Source organism: Hyperolius riggenbachi, chromosome 7 (genome assembly GCF_040937935.1).
Source record: "Hyperolius riggenbachi isolate aHypRig1 chromosome 7, aHypRig1.pri, whole genome shotgun sequence".
Taxonomy (NCBI): Eukaryota; Metazoa; Chordata; class Amphibia; order Anura; family Hyperoliidae; genus Hyperolius; species Hyperolius riggenbachi.
Window position 1 is genome coordinate 36687021 of NC_090652.1, and position 15946 is coordinate 36702966.

The 15946-nt window shown below is 51.4% G+C and overlaps 1 protein-coding gene across 7 annotated transcripts in view; it reads right to left on the reverse strand.

Annotated features, from left to right (window-relative positions):
* LOC137524253 (nuclear factor 7, brain-like) overlaps positions 1 to 1397 on the reverse strand; it is a 157831-nt gene extending 156434 nt beyond the window's left edge. For 2 of the 7 annotated variants that reach the window (XM_068243901.1, XM_068243899.1), the window contains exon 1: positions 1036 to 1396. In XM_068243901.1, coding sequence (XP_068100002.1) covers positions 1036 to 1150 — 115 coding nt within the window. In that variant the 5' untranslated portion in view covers positions 1151 to 1396. Of the gene's footprint in view, positions 1 to 925; positions 1012 to 1035 lie in introns of those variants that run through there. The other 5 variants (XM_068243902.1, XM_068243900.1, XM_068243904.1 and 2 more) reach the window with 4 other exon arrangements.
* Between the last annotated feature and the right edge of the window lie 14549 nt (positions 1398 to 15946).

The window sequence follows — 15946 nt, forward strand, 5'->3', positions numbered from 1 at the left end:
TATCTGTGATCAGGAAGCAGGCAGGACATGACAACACATTTGACAGAAAAACATGGAGCCTGCCATGAGCTGTCAGGAGCATCTATCTCTGCATATACTATATACAAATTCTGTGAAATCCAAACGTGGACAGTGAAATGCATATGTAATGTAAGTACAGCCAATCTTTAGCTACTTTAATTACCACACTATAGCCGCGCCAGTATTCTGTAACAGAATACTGGCGCGGCTATAGTGTGGTAATTAACGTGACTGGGACTTGTTTCCGTGTATAGTCAGCAGCCCAATAGGGAAGTGAGGACTGAGCGCAACATCACGGTGAAAATAATCTTTAGCTACTGATATATGTGTCTGAGACCTTATACCTAACAGCTCCTCTTTAAAGGAGTCATCAAAATTTCAAATTCGAGTAGCTGCATACTCGAAAGCCCATCCCTGTTCGGGAGCACTTCAGCTCCCGAAGCCTCCTTCGGTGGCAGAAAGTAGTATTTGAACGATCGATGGAAGAATGCTACCAGGGGGAGCCAGCGCTGGAACGAAGGGACCGTGGAGAGGCCAACCCTGTCCTCAAGGCTCACCAACAGTGCATGTTTTGGGGAAATCCATAGAGGAGGATAATCAGCTCTGCTGAGACACTAATTACCCCACCTGTGCATGTTTGTGGTTTTCTGCAAACCATGTACTGTTGGTGGGCCTTGAGGACAGGGTTGGGGAACTCTGCGAATAGGACCCCAGAGCCTCTCCTTAGGTGAGTATCTTCGTTCATTGTATTTTTTCAATTCCCATTGACTTTCATGCGTCCACATTGCAGGAAGTGAATCAGCCAACAAAAGGATGAAGGTAGGCAGCAGAGACAGGAGCTAGAGACAGGTCTGCCGGACAGCAGCATAACAAACCAAGCCATTACAGTATAAGGTACAGATACATTCATTGCACGCATTATCATTCTATTGTCCTCCTCGGTGTACACGTCTGTCGCGCCTCATCGGCCCGCGCTGTGCAGAGGCCACGCCCACAGAATATAGCGCTACTCACAGTAGATGCCGTCCGGCCCGCGGCAGGGATACGTCTCCCCGACCGTCACCTCCTCCATATCCGCACTCTGCTCTGCCGACACCGGCAGAAGATCCTCAGCGACCTGTTCAGCCATGCTGGGGGAGGGGAACACACAGACAGCGCCCCCTACTGCTCACCCGGAAGCCGTACATGGAAGCCACACCTCACGTCACCCGCTCCATAACGAGGCATAACCTTGTCCCCAGCGCAGGGAGCCGCCATCTTCCCAGAGATTCGGCCGCTGTGGCCATAGCCCATAGCCTCGGGAGGATATATGTGTGAGCAGCAGGGGGCGCTGTGTGTTCTCCTCCAGCACGGCTGCGCAGAGCGCTAAGGAGCTTCCCAGGCGGCGGGAGAGCAGAGAGAGAGGAGCTGTATTCATTCTGTGTGAGCAGCAGAGGGCGCTGTGTGTTCTCCTCCAGCACGGCTGCGCAGAGCGCGAAGGAGCTTCCCCGGCGGCGGGAAAGCAGAGTGAGGAGGAGCTGGATTTATTCTGTGCGAGGCTGAGGAAGAGGATGTGGCGCTATATAAATCAATACTATACTACTGCATGCATGTATTTATGACTATGGTTATAATTGTAAGCCTAATCACATTTCTTCCATGGAAACAGCCTAATTAACACTTCACCACTCAGGCTAGGTTCACATATTACAGCGTTTTTTTTCTGCCATTTTCCGCAGGTGTGTTTGCGTTAGGGCCCTTTTCCACTTGCAGTCGCTAGCGTTCATGCTGAACGCTAGCGATTGCGGAATCGCAATTACCGGCGATTCCCCAACGTTCGCGGCCGCGATTTTGCTATGCTATGCACTGCATAGCAAAATCGCGGCAAATATCGCTCCGCCGCGCGTTCCCGTAAAAAGCGAATCACAGTGGAAATGACCTACCGCGATTCCTATGTTAAAAAGCAAACCGTAGCGATTGTAAAATCGCTAGCGGTTTGCGATTCAGCTGGTGGAAAAGGGCCCTTAGGGTAATCTTTTTGGTGTGTTTGCGTTTTTTTGTCAGATGCATTTTTTCATGCATTTGTACACGTTTACAGTTCGCTAATAGAAAACGCCTATGTGTTTTCTATGCTTTTTTTAATTAAATATATGCAAATGATTAGAAAGACAACAGGAAGCAGAAACACATCAGTAGAGATGGCCCGAACGGTTCGAATGCGAACAACACGAGTTTGCGTTAACCTTGAAATGCGAACATTTAGCCAGCTTGACCTGCCCTCTATACTACATCATTGGGCTAAACTTTGACCCTCTACATCATGGTCAGCCAATCAGGCTGCACTCCCTTCTAGACCCCCCCCCCCCTTATAAAAGGTAGCAGAGTTGGCCATTTTCTCACCCTGCATTAGTGAGGAGAGACATTGGAGAGATAGGGAAAGCGATAGTTAGGAGGTCTGTTAGCTTGCTCCTTGCTGATATTTGTTACTGAAAAGCACCACGAAAAAGCTCTTTTGAGAGCTAATGTTCTTGAGATGTTTTTTTTTCTACATGGCCCACTGACACTGCATACACAGCCTTGTCTGTCGCACCTGACCCTTGCCAATTGCTATACTGTACCAGGCCCAGCACATTCAGTGCATACCTTTTCTTGACTGCATATTGTATTATAATACCAGTCCTTGCATATCTTTCACTGCATCTGTGTGACAGCACGCTGTTTTATATACCAGTCAGTGCATACCTTTTCACTGCACCTGTGTGAATGCACATTGTATAATATCACCAGTCACTGCATACCTTTCACTGCATCTGTGTGACCGCACATTGTATTATACCAGCAGTCAGTGTATACCTTTCACTGCATCTGTGTGATTGCACATTGTATTATACCAGCAGTCAGTGTATACCTTTCACTGCATCTGTGTGATTGCACATTGTATTATACCAGCAGTCAGTGTACAGGGAGTGCAGAATTATTAGGCAAGTGGTATTTTTGAGGAATAATTTTATTATTGAACAACAACCATGTTCTCAATTAACCCAAAAAACCCATTAGTATCAAAGCTGAATATTTTTGAATGTAGTCTTTAGTTTTAGCTATTTTAGGGGGATATCTGTGTGTGCAGGTGACGATTACTGTGCATAATTATTAGGAAACTTAACAAAAAACAAATATATACACATTTCAATCATTTATTTTTACCAGTGAAACCAATATAACATCTCAACATTCACAAATATACATTTCTGACATTCAAAAACAAAAACAAATCAGTGACCAATATAGCCACCTTTCTTTGCAAGGACACTCAAAAGCCTGCCATCCATGGATTCTCTCAGTGTTTTGATCTGTTCACCATCAACATTGCATGCAGCAGCAACCACAGCCTTCCAGACACTGTTCAGAGAGGTGTACTGTTTTCCCTCCTTGTAAATCTCACATTTTATGATGGACCACAGGTTCTCAATGGGGTTCAGATCAGGTGAACAAGGAGGCCATGTCATTAGTTTTTCTTCTTTTATATCATTTCTTGCCAGCCACGCTGTGGAGTACTTGGACGCGTGTGATGGAGCATTGTCCTGTATGAAAATCATGTTTTTCTTGAAGGATGCAGACTTCTTCCTGTACCACTGCTTGAAGAAGGTGTCTTCCAGAAACTGGCAGTAGGACTGGGAGTTGAGCTTGACTCCATCCTAAACCCGAAAAGGCCCCACAAGCTCATCTTTGATGATAACAGCCCAAACCAGTACTCCACCTCCACCTTGCTGGCGTCTGAGTCGGACTGGAGCTCTCTGCCCTTTTCCAATCCAGCCACGGGCCCATCCATCTGGCCCATCAAGACTCACTCTCATTTCATCAGTCCATAAAACCTTAGAAAAAACAGTCTTGAAATATTTCTTGGCCCAGTCTTGACGTTTCAGCATGTGTGTCTTGTTCAGTGGCGGTCGTCTTTCAGCCTTTCTTACCTTGGCCATGTCTCTGAGTATTGCACACCTTGTGCTTTTGGGCACTCCAGTGATGTTGCAGCTCTGAAATATGGCCAAACTGGTGGCAAGTGGCATCTTGGCAGCTGCACGCTTAACTTTTCTCAGTTCATGGGCAGTTATTTTGCGTCTTGGTTTTTCCACACGCTTCTTGCAACCCTGTTGACTATTTTGAATGAAATGCTTGATTGTTCGATGATCACGCTTCAGAAGCTTTGCAATTTTAAGAGTGCTGCATCCCTCTGCAAGATATCTCACTATTTTTGACTTTTCTGAGCCTGTCAAGTCCTTCTTTTGAGCCATTTTGCCAAAGGAAAGGAAGTTGCCTAATAATTATAACTACAATCAGAGAAAGAACATGTGTGCATCAACCAAGTGAACCTGACAAATCTGGCTTTGCAAATTTGGCCTATTGGCTAATCACGAGACATTGCTCATGCAAATAAGCATTTGCTTTCGCATGCCTAAATATGCAGGGTCAAAACCAAAAACCGCAAAACAATCGCCCTGCGGGAATTAGTTCATGCTATACAGCACTATCCAGGGGCGCCACGAGGAGGCTTCCCATTGCCCCCATACAACCGGGGGGCTGCGGGGGTCCCAGGCACTCTCACCGCCTGGAACCCACACAGCGGCACCCCGGAGGCGGAGGCTGGGGGGTGCAGGCGATCTCCCCAGCGTGGCCAGCGCCGGGAAGAGCCGCCCGCACACACCTCCCAAGATTAAAAACAGGCACTTACCTCAACGTCCATTGCGTTCTGCTGTATGCGCATAACCTGGGCGCGACACATAAGGGGCGGACAGGCGCAAATAGCCTGCTCCAGGGCTCTCACCTCCTAAAACAAGCCACTCACTACCTGCCCTCAGAAAAAAGAAATGCAATGCTAACTACAATCAGAGAAAGAACATGTGTGCATCAACCAAGTGAACCTGACAAATCTGGCTTTGCAAATTTGGCCTATTGGCTAATCACGAGACATTGCTCATGCAAATAAGCATTTGCTTTCGCATGCCTAAATATGCAGGGTCAAAACCAAAAACCGCAAAACAATCGCCCTGCGGGAATTAGTTCATGCTATACAGCACTATCCAGGGGCGCCACGAGGAGGCTTCCCATTGCCCCCATACAACCGGGGGGCTGCGGGGGTCCCAGGCACTCTCACCGCCTGGAACCCACACAGCGGCACCCCGGAGGCGGAGGCTGGGGGGTGCAGGCGATCTCCCCAGCGTGGCCAGCGCCGGGAAGAGCCGCCCGCACACACCTCCCAAGATTAAAAACAGGCACTTACCTCAACGTCCATTGCGTTCTGCTGTATGCGCATAACCTGGGCGCGACACATAAGGGGCGGACAGGCGCAAATAGCCTGCTCCAGGGCTCTCACCTCCTAAAACAAGCCACTCACTACCTGCCCTCAGAAAAAAGAAATGCAATGCTAACTACAATCAGAGAAAGAACATGTGTGCATCAACCAAGTGAACCTGACAAATCTGGCTTTGCAAATTTGGCCTATTGGCTAATCACGAGACATTGCTCATGCAAATAAGCATTTGCTTTCGCATGCCTAAATATGCAGGGTCAAAACCAAAAACCGCAAAACAATCGCCCTGCGGGAATTAGTTCATGCTATACAGCACTATCCAGGGGCGCCACGAGGAGGCTTCCCATTGCCCCCATACAACCGGGGGGCTGCGGGGGTCCCAGGCACTCTCACCGCCTGGAACCCACACAGCGGCACCCCGGAGGCGGAGGCTGGGGGGTGCAGGCGATCTCCCCAGCGTGGCCAGCGCCGGGAAGAGCCGCCCGCACACACCTCCCAAGATTAAAAACAGGCACTTACCTCAACGTCCATTGCGTTCTGCTGTATGCGCATAACCTGGGCGCGACACATAAGGGGCGGACAGGCGCAAATAGCCTGCTCCAGGGCTCTCACCTCCTAAAACAAGCCACTCACTACCTGCCCTCAGAAAAAAGAAATGCAATGCTAACTACAATCAGAGAAAGAACATGTGTGCATCAACCAAGTGAACCTGACAAATCTGGCTTTGCAAATTTGGCCTATTGGCTAATCACGAGACATTGCTCATGCAAATAAGCATTTGCTTTCGCATGCCTAAATATGCAGGGTCAAAACCAAAAACCGCAAAACAATCGCCCTGCGGGAATTAGTTCATGCTATACAGCACTATCCAGGGGCGCCACGAGGAGGCTTCCCATTGCCCCCATACAACCGGGGGGCTGCGGGGGTCCCAGGCACTCTCACCGCCTGGAACCCACACAGCGGCACCCCGGAGGCGGAGGCTGGGGGGTGCAGGCGATCTCCCCAGCGTGGCCAGCGCCGGGAAGAGCCGCCCGCACACACCTCCCAAGATTAAAAACAGGCACTTACCTCAACGTCCATTGCGTTCTGCTGTATGCGCATAACCTGGGCGCGACACATAAGGGGCGGACAGGCGCAAATAGCCTGCTCCAGGGCTCTCACCTCCTAAAACAAGCCACTCACTACCTGCCCTCAGAAAAAAGAAATGCAATGCTAACTACAATCAGAGAAAGAACATGTGTGCATCAACCAAGTGAACCTGACAAATCTGGCTTTGCAAATTTGGCCTATTGGCTAATCACGAGACATTGCTCATGCAAATAAGCATTTGCTTTCGCATGCCTAAATATGCAGGGTCAAAACCAAAAACCGCAAAACAATCGCCCTGCGGGAATTAGTTCATGCTATACAGCACTATCCAGGGGCGCCACGAGGAGGCTTCCCATTGCCCCCATACAACCGGGGGGCTGCGGGGGTCCCAGGCACTCTCACCGCCTGGAACCCACACAGCGGCACCCCGGAGGCGGAGGCTGGGGGGTGCAGGCGATCTCCCCAGCGTGGCCAGCGCCGGGAAGAGCCGCCCGCACACACCTCCCAAGATTAAAAACAGGCACTTACCTCAACGTCCATTGCGTTCTGCTGTATGCGCATAACCTGGGCGCGACACATAAGGGGCGGACAGGCGCAAATAGCCTGCTCCAGGGCTCTCACCTCCTAAAACAAGCCACTCACTACCTGCCCTCAGAAAAAAGAAATGCAATGCTAACTACAATCAGAGAAAGAACATGTGTGCATCAACCAAGTGAACCTGACAAATCTGGCTTTGCAAATTTGGCCTATTGGCTAATCACGAGACATTGCTCATGCAAATAAGCATTTGCTTTCGCATGCCTAAATATGCAGGGTCAAAACCAAAAACCGCAAAACAATCGCCCTGCGGGAATTAGTTCATGCTATACAGCACTATCCAGGGGCGCCACGAGGAGGCTTCCCATTGCCCCCATACAACCGGGGGGCTGCGGGGGTCCCAGGCACTCTCACCGCCTGGAACCCACACAGCGGCACCCCGGAGGCGGAGGCTGGGGGGTGCAGGCGATCTCCCCAGCGTGGCCAGCGCCGGGAAGAGCCGCCCGCACACACCTCCCAAGATTAAAAACAGGCACTTACCTCAACGTCCATTGCGTTCTGCTGTATGCGCATAACCTGGGCGCGACACATAAGGGGCGGACAGGCGCAAATAGCCTGCTCCAGGGCTCTCACCTCCTAAAACAAGCCACTCACTACCTGCCCTCAGAAAAAAGAAATGCAATGCTAACTACAATCAGAGAAAGAACATGTGTGCATCAACCAAGTGAACCTGACAAATCTGGCTTTGCAAATTTGGCCTATTGGCTAATCACGAGACATTGCTCATGCAAATAAGCATTTGCTTTCGCATGCCTAAATATGCAGGGTCAAAACCAAAAACCGCAAAACAATCGCCCTGCGGGAATTAGTTCATGCTATACAGCACTATCCAGGGGCGCCACGAGGAGGCTTCCCATTGCCCCCATACAACCGGGGGGCTGCGGGGGTCCCAGGCACTCTCACCGCCTGGAACCCACACAGCGGCACCCCGGAGGCGGAGGCTGGGGGGTGCAGGCGATCTCCCCAGCGTGGCCAGCGCCGGGAAGAGCCGCCCGCACACACCTCCCAAGATTAAAAACAGGCACTTACCTCAACGTCCATTGCGTTCTGCTGTATGCGCATAACCTGGGCGCGACACATAAGGGGCGGACAGGCGCAAATAGCCTGCTCCAGGGCTCTCACCTCCTAAAACAAGCCACTCACTACCTGCCCTCAGAAAAAAGAAATGCAATGCTAACTACAATCAGAGAAAGAACATGTGTGCATCAACCAAGTGAACCTGACAAATCTGGCTTTGCAAATTTGGCCTATTGGCTAATCACGAGACATTGCTCATGCAAATAAGCATTTGCTTTCGCATGCCTAAATATGCAGGGTCAAAACCAAAAACCGCAAAACAATCGCCCTGCGGGAATTAGTTCATGCTATACAGCACTATCCAGGGGCGCCACGAGGAGGCTTCCCATTGCCCCCATACAACCGGGGGGCTGCGGGGGTCCCAGGCACTCTCACCGCCTGGAACCCACACAGCGGCACCCCGGAGGCGGAGGCTGGGGGGTGCAGGCGATCTCCCCAGCGTGGCCAGCGCCGGGAAGAGCCGCCCGCACACACCTCCCAAGATTAAAAACAGGCACTTACCTCAACGTCCATTGCGTTCTGCTGTATGCGCATAACCTGGGCGCGACACATAAGGGGCGGACAGGCGCAAATAGCCTGCTCCAGGGCTCTCACCTCCTAAAACAAGCCACTCACTACCTGCCCTCAGAAAAAAGAAATGCAATGCTAACTACAATCAGAGAAAGAACATGTGTGCATCAACCAAGTGAACCTGACAAATCTGGCTTTGCAAATTTGGCCTATTGGCTAATCACGAGACATTGCTCATGCAAATAAGCATTTGCTTTCGCATGCCTAAATATGCAGGGTCAAAACCAAAAACCGCAAAACAATCGCCCTGCGGGAATTAGTTCATGCTATACAGCACTATCCAGGGGCGCCACGAGGAGGCTTCCCATTGCCCCCATACAACCGGGGGGCTGCGGGGGTCCCAGGCACTCTCACCGCCTGGAACCCACACAGCGGCACCCCGGAGGCGGAGGCTGGGGGGTGCAGGCGATCTCCCCAGCGTGGCCAGCGCCGGGAAGAGCCGCCCGCACACACCTCCCAAGATTAAAAACAGGCACTTACCTCAACGTCCATTGCGTTCTGCTGTATGCGCATAACCTGGGCGCGACACATAAGGGGCGGACAGGCGCAAATAGCCTGCTCCAGGGCTCTCACCTCCTAAAACAAGCCACTCACTACCTGCCCTCAGAAAAAAGAAATGCAATGCTAACTACAATCAGAGAAAGAACATGTGTGCATCAACCAAGTGAACCTGACAAATCTGGCTTTGCAAATTTGGCCTATTGGCTAATCACGAGACATTGCTCATGCAAATAAGCATTTGCTTTCGCATGCCTAAATATGCAGGGTCAAAACCAAAAACCGCAAAACAATCGCCCTGCGGGAATTAGTTCATGCTATACAGCACTATCCAGGGGCGCCACGAGGAGGCTTCCCATTGCCCCCATACAACCGGGGGGCTGCGGGGGTCCCAGGCACTCTCACCGCCTGGAACCCACACAGCGGCACCCCGGAGGCGGAGGCTGGGGGGTGCAGGCGATCTCCCCAGCGTGGCCAGCGCCGGGAAGAGCCGCCCGCACACACCTCCCAAGATTAAAAACAGGCACTTACCTCAACGTCCATTGCGTTCTGCTGTATGCGCATAACCTGGGCGCGACACATAAGGGGCGGACAGGCGCAAATAGCCTGCTCCAGGGCTCTCACCTCCTAAAACAAGCCACTCACTACCTGCCCTCAGAAAAAAGAAATGCAATGCTAACTACAATCAGAGAAAGAACATGTGTGCATCAACCAAGTGAACCTGACAAATCTGGCTTTGCAAATTTGGCCTATTGGCTAATCACGAGACATTGCTCATGCAAATAAGCATTTGCTTTCGCATGCCTAAATATGCAGGGTCAAAACCAAAAACCGCAAAACAATCGCCCTGCGGGAATTAGTTCATGCTATACAGCACTATCCAGGGGCGCCACGAGGAGGCTTCCCATTGCCCCCATACAACCGGGGGGCTGCGGGGGTCCCAGGCACTCTCACCGCCTGGAACCCACACAGCGGCACCCCGGAGGCGGAGGCTGGGGGGTGCAGGCGATCTCCCCAGCGTGGCCAGCGCCGGGAAGAGCCGCCCGCACACACCTCCCAAGATTAAAAACAGGCACTTACCTCAACGTCCATTGCGTTCTGCTGTATGCGCATAACCTGGGCGCGACACATAAGGGGCGGACAGGCGCAAATAGCCTGCTCCAGGGCTCTCACCTCCTAAAACAAGCCACTCACTACCTGCCCTCAGAAAAAAGAAATGCAATGCTAACTACAATCAGAGAAAGAACATGTGTGCATCAACCAAGTGAACCTGACAAATCTGGCTTTGCAAATTTGGCCTATTGGCTAATCACGAGACATTGCTCATGCAAATAAGCATTTGCTTTCGCATGCCTAAATATGCAGGGTCAAAACCAAAAACCGCAAAACAATCGCCCTGCGGGAATTAGTTCATGCTATACAGCACTATCCAGGGGCGCCACGAGGAGGCTTCCCATTGCCCCCATACAACCGGGGGGCTGCGGGGGTCCCAGGCACTCTCACCGCCTGGAACCCACACAGCGGCACCCCGGAGGCGGAGGCTGGGGGGTGCAGGCGATCTCCCCAGCGTGGCCAGCGCCGGGAAGAGCCGCCCGCACACACCTCCCAAGATTAAAAACAGGCACTTACCTCAACGTCCATTGCGTTCTGCTGTATGCGCATAACCTGGGCGCGACACATAAGGGGCGGACAGGCGCAAATAGCCTGCTCCAGGGCTCTCACCTCCTAAAACAAGCCACTCACTACCTGCCCTCAGAAAAAAGAAATGCAATGCTAACTACAATCAGAGAAAGAACATGTGTGCATCAACCAAGTGAACCTGACAAATCTGGCTTTGCAAATTTGGCCTATTGGCTAATCACGAGACATTGCTCATGCAAATAAGCATTTGCTTTCGCATGCCTAAATATGCAGGGTCAAAACCAAAAACCGCAAAACAATCGCCCTGCGGGAATTAGTTCATGCTATACAGCACTATCCAGGGGCGCCACGAGGAGGCTTCCCATTGCCCCCATACAACCGGGGGGCTGCGGGGGTCCCAGGCACTCTCACCGCCTGGAACCCACACAGCGGCACCCCGGAGGCGGAGGCTGGGGGGTGCAGGCGATCTCCCCAGCGTGGCCAGCGCCGGGAAGAGCCGCCCGCACACACCTCCCAAGATTAAAAACAGGCACTTACCTCAACGTCCATTGCGTTCTGCTGTATGCGCATAACCTGGGCGCGACACATAAGGGGCGGACAGGCGCAAATAGCCTGCTCCAGGGCTCTCACCTCCTAAAACAAGCCACTCACTACCTGCCCTCAGAAAAAAGAAATGCAATGCTAACTACAATCAGAGAAAGAACATGTGTGCATCAACCAAGTGAACCTGACAAATCTGGCTTTGCAAATTTGGCCTATTGGCTAATCACGAGACATTGCTCATGCAAATAAGCATTTGCTTTCGCATGCCTAAATATGCAGGGTCAAAACCAAAAACCGCAAAACAATCGCCCTGCGGGAATTAGTTCATGCTATACAGCACTATCCAGGGGCGCCACGAGGAGGCTTCCCATTGCCCCCATACAACCGGGGGGCTGCGGGGGTCCCAGGCACTCTCACCGCCTGGAACCCACACAGCGGCACCCCGGAGGCGGAGGCTGGGGGGTGCAGGCGATCTCCCCAGCGTGGCCAGCGCCGGGAAGAGCCGCCCGCACACACCTCCCAAGATTAAAAACAGGCACTTACCTCAACGTCCATTGCGTTCTGCTGTATGCGCATAACCTGGGCGCGACACATAAGGGGCGGACAGGCGCAAATAGCCTGCTCCAGGGCTCTCACCTCCTAAAACAAGCCACTCACTACCTGCCCTCAGAAAAAAGAAATGCAATGCTAACTACAATCAGAGAAAGAACATGTGTGCATCAACCAAGTGAACCTGACAAATCTGGCTTTGCAAATTTGGCCTATTGGCTAATCACGAGACATTGCTCATGCAAATAAGCATTTGCTTTCGCATGCCTAAATATGCAGGGTCAAAACCAAAAACCGCAAAACAATCGCCCTGCGGGAATTAGTTCATGCTATACAGCACTATCCAGGGGCGCCACGAGGAGGCTTCCCATTGCCCCCATACAACCGGGGGGCTGCGGGGGTCCCAGGCACTCTCACCGCCTGGAACCCACACAGCCCGCAGGGCAACCGCTTCGCGGTATTGGTTTTTGACCCTGCAAAGTTTGGCATGCGAAAGCAGATGCATTTCTGCATGAGCATGTCTCATGATAAGCCATTTTAGCCAGATTTGCACAGCTAGACTTGAAAGGGTTTAGCTTGGCGTAGAGCACGCATACATTTTCTTGTGATTGAGCATATTTGCATTCTGTCCTTTGGAGGCAGGTGGTGGATGGCTTGCTCTATAAGTGGGCTGTCTGTGCCTGTCCTCCCCCCCCTTCTGGAGTGATGTGTGTGAGCCAGCCCTGAGCCCCACAGCTCGGGGTGACCCATGCGTCACTCCTTTCCCATGCAGTGCCCCGAGTCGATGCGCAGCAGCAGAACGCAATGGACGTTCAGGTAAGTGCCTGTTTTTAAATTTTTGGGAGATGGGTGCGGATGGCCCCCCCCGGCGCCGGCCACGCTTTGGGGGGGTCGTCTGCGCTACCCAGCCTCCACCTCCGGGGTGTTGCTGTGGTCCCTAGGCAGTGAGAGAGCCTGGGGCCCCACAGCCCCCCCCGGTTGTATGGGGGCAATGGGAAGCCTCCCCGAGGCGCTCCTGGATAGTGCTGTATAGCATGAACTAATTCCCGCAGGGCAACCGCTTCGCGGTATTGGTTTTTGACCCTGCAAAGTTTGGCATGCGAAAGCAGATGCATTTCTGCATGAGCATGTCTCATGATAAGCCATTTTAGCCAGATTTGCACAGCTAGACTTGAAAGGGTTAAGCTTGGCGTAGAGCACGCATACATTTTCTTGTGATTGAGCCTAATAATTATGCACACCTGATATAGGGTGTTGATGTCATTAGACCACACCCCTTCTCATTACAGAGATGCACATCAGCTAATATGCTTAATTGGTAGTAGGCTTTCGAGCCTATACAGCTTGGAGTAAGACAACATGCATAAAGAGGATGATGTGGTCAAAATACTCATTTGCCTAATAATTCTGCACTCCCTGTATACCTTTCACTGCATCTGTGTGACTGCATATTGTATTAGTCAAGTCAGTGCATACCTTTCACTTCATCCCCCCCAATATGGACAAAACAACAGGCAGAGGCAGGCCACCCAGCAGGTCTGTTCGAGGTCGTGCTGACGTGATTTCGTGTGGCCCTGGACCAAAATACAGGGTTCAGAAGGCACGTGCCATCAACTTCCAAAAATTGTCAGGACGTAGTTGACTATTTAACACAGAACACCTCATCTTCTGCACGGAACCGTGACATATCTTCCTCCTCCTGCTCTGATTCTGGCACCCCACTTAACACTCAGTCGGCAGCCACCAGGGCTACTACTAGCAACACATTCGCTCCATTTGACAGTTCACAGGAGTTATTTGGTGGGGAATTAACTGATTCACAGCCATTATTGTTACAACTATAAGCATGTTACACCACCTCATATGTCTGAGTTAGGCGTCAGTATGGGCTGCAGGTGTAAGGATGATGAAGTACCTGTTGTTGGTGCAGTTTTGGAGGTGTCTGATACAAGCGAAGCTGTGGAGGATGGTTATGATGATGATACTGCCATGGCTGTCACGTGGGTTCCCAATAGACCAGATGAACAGGGGGACAGTTCGGAGGGGGAGTCAGAGAGGAGTAGGAGGAGACGAGTTGCTGAAAGAAGCAGGGGGAGCTCGTCGTCAGAAACAGCTTGTGGCAGTGTCCGGCGGCATGTATCGCCACCTATGGACAGCCAGCCAACATGCCCTTCAAGGTCAGCTTCCGCCAACCACCACAATGCCATCATCCCAAGGTTCAGCGGTGTGGACATTTTTTTGTGTGTCTGCCTCAGATGAGAGCAATGCCATCTGTACTCTCCGCCACCAAAAATTGAGCCATGGAAAGACCAAGACCCGCGTAGGGACAACTGCCATACGAAGGCACATGATGAAAAAGCACAAACTGTAATGGGATGACCACCTGAGGAAAAGCAGCACCCAAACGCAAAGCCACCCTCCTTCTCCTCTTCCTCCTTCAGGTGCAGCATCTTCAGCCACTTTCTCCCTTGCACCTTCACAGCCACCCCCCTCCACTCCGCCTCTCACTTTGAGCGGTTCCTCCTCCTCTGCCCACAGCAGCCAGGCGTCCGTTAATAAAATCTTTGAGCGGAAGAAGCCAATGTCTGCCAGTCACCCCCTTGCCCAGCGTCTGACAGCTGGCTTGGCGGAACTGTTAGCTCACCAGCTGTTACCATACCAGCTGGTGGACCCTGAGGCCTTCCGAAAATGGTCCCTGGTGTAAAAGGAGTTTTCTCTTGGATAATGCTAGAGCAGGTACTCCTAGCCTAACCTCATCAGATATTGGGGAGTGATATACCGGGCTCTCAGCATTTATTTGCTTAAATATGTGGATCTAGCTAGTGAATGTGTATCTGTATTAATTTTCAATTGCCATGATTGATTTCTATACAATATAAGTGACATGTATGTTTCAGTACATTCCGTCTTGTGGTTTCCTGACTCCCCACCTGCGTGTGCCGGAGGGTCAGGCAGTTCTGTTAAGGTTTGTTAACTTTGTTTAATTGAAAATCTAAATAAAAAGAATTTTCAAAAAAAGAAAGGCAAGTTGTGTCATCTCTGGCACACAGCGTTGGGTCAAGGGTCCATCTGACCACGGATGCCTGGTCTGCAAAACACAGTCAGGGCAGGTACATTACTTATACAGCCCATTGGGTCAACCTAGTGACTGTGGCTGTGCAGCGGACCTAGTTGTGACACCTCTACGGCTTGCAGGCAGGCCTGCTGTCACCTCCTCTCCTCCTGCTACATCCTCTTCGCTGTCGTCCTCCTCCTCGGCTGAATGGCAGTGCCACTCTACTGGTGCTGCAATCTCCTCTCCAACTACACACCCCCAGCTCACCAGGGCCTATGCTGCATGCCAGGTACGATGGTGTCATTCCATCTTGGACATGTCTTGCCTCAAAGCGGAGAGTTACACTAGAGCAGCTCTCCTGGCTGCTCTGAGCAATCTCATTTTGGCTTTGAGTTTGGGAAAGTTGACACGTGCCCTGCATGGCACGTGCTGAATCTAATAATCCAAAGATTTGTGTGTAAATTCCCAGGCTTACAGGAGGTCCTGAAGCAGTCCAGGAAGGTGTGTGGGCATTTCAGGCATTCCTACACGGCCATGGCATGCTTGGCCGATATTCAGCAGAGAAACAACTTGCCGGTGAGGTGCTTGATTTGCGATAGCCCAACTCGCTAGAATTCAATGCTCCTCATGTTTGACCGCCTGCTACAACAGGAGAAAGTAGTAAATGAGTATCTATACAACTATGGTGAAAGGTCAGGCTCTGGGAATTTTCTTGCCGAGGTACTGGACACTCATGCGTAATGCCTGCAGGTTCATGCGGCTGTTTGAGGAGATGACAAACATGGTGAGTCGCAGTGAAGGCGCCATCAGTGACTTGATCCCATATGCTTTCTCCCTGGAGCGTGCCGTGCATAGAGTGGTGGATCAAGCTGTAGCGCAGCGTGAACAGGAAAAGTGGAACCATCATCAGCAGAACCAGATGTTTCGTCAACACCTGCGGCAGCACAGAGGAGGGGGGGGGGGAGCAGGAGGAGGAGTCATCTGGGGAAGAGGAGTCAGATGAGGAAAGTGTTTTTTTTTTT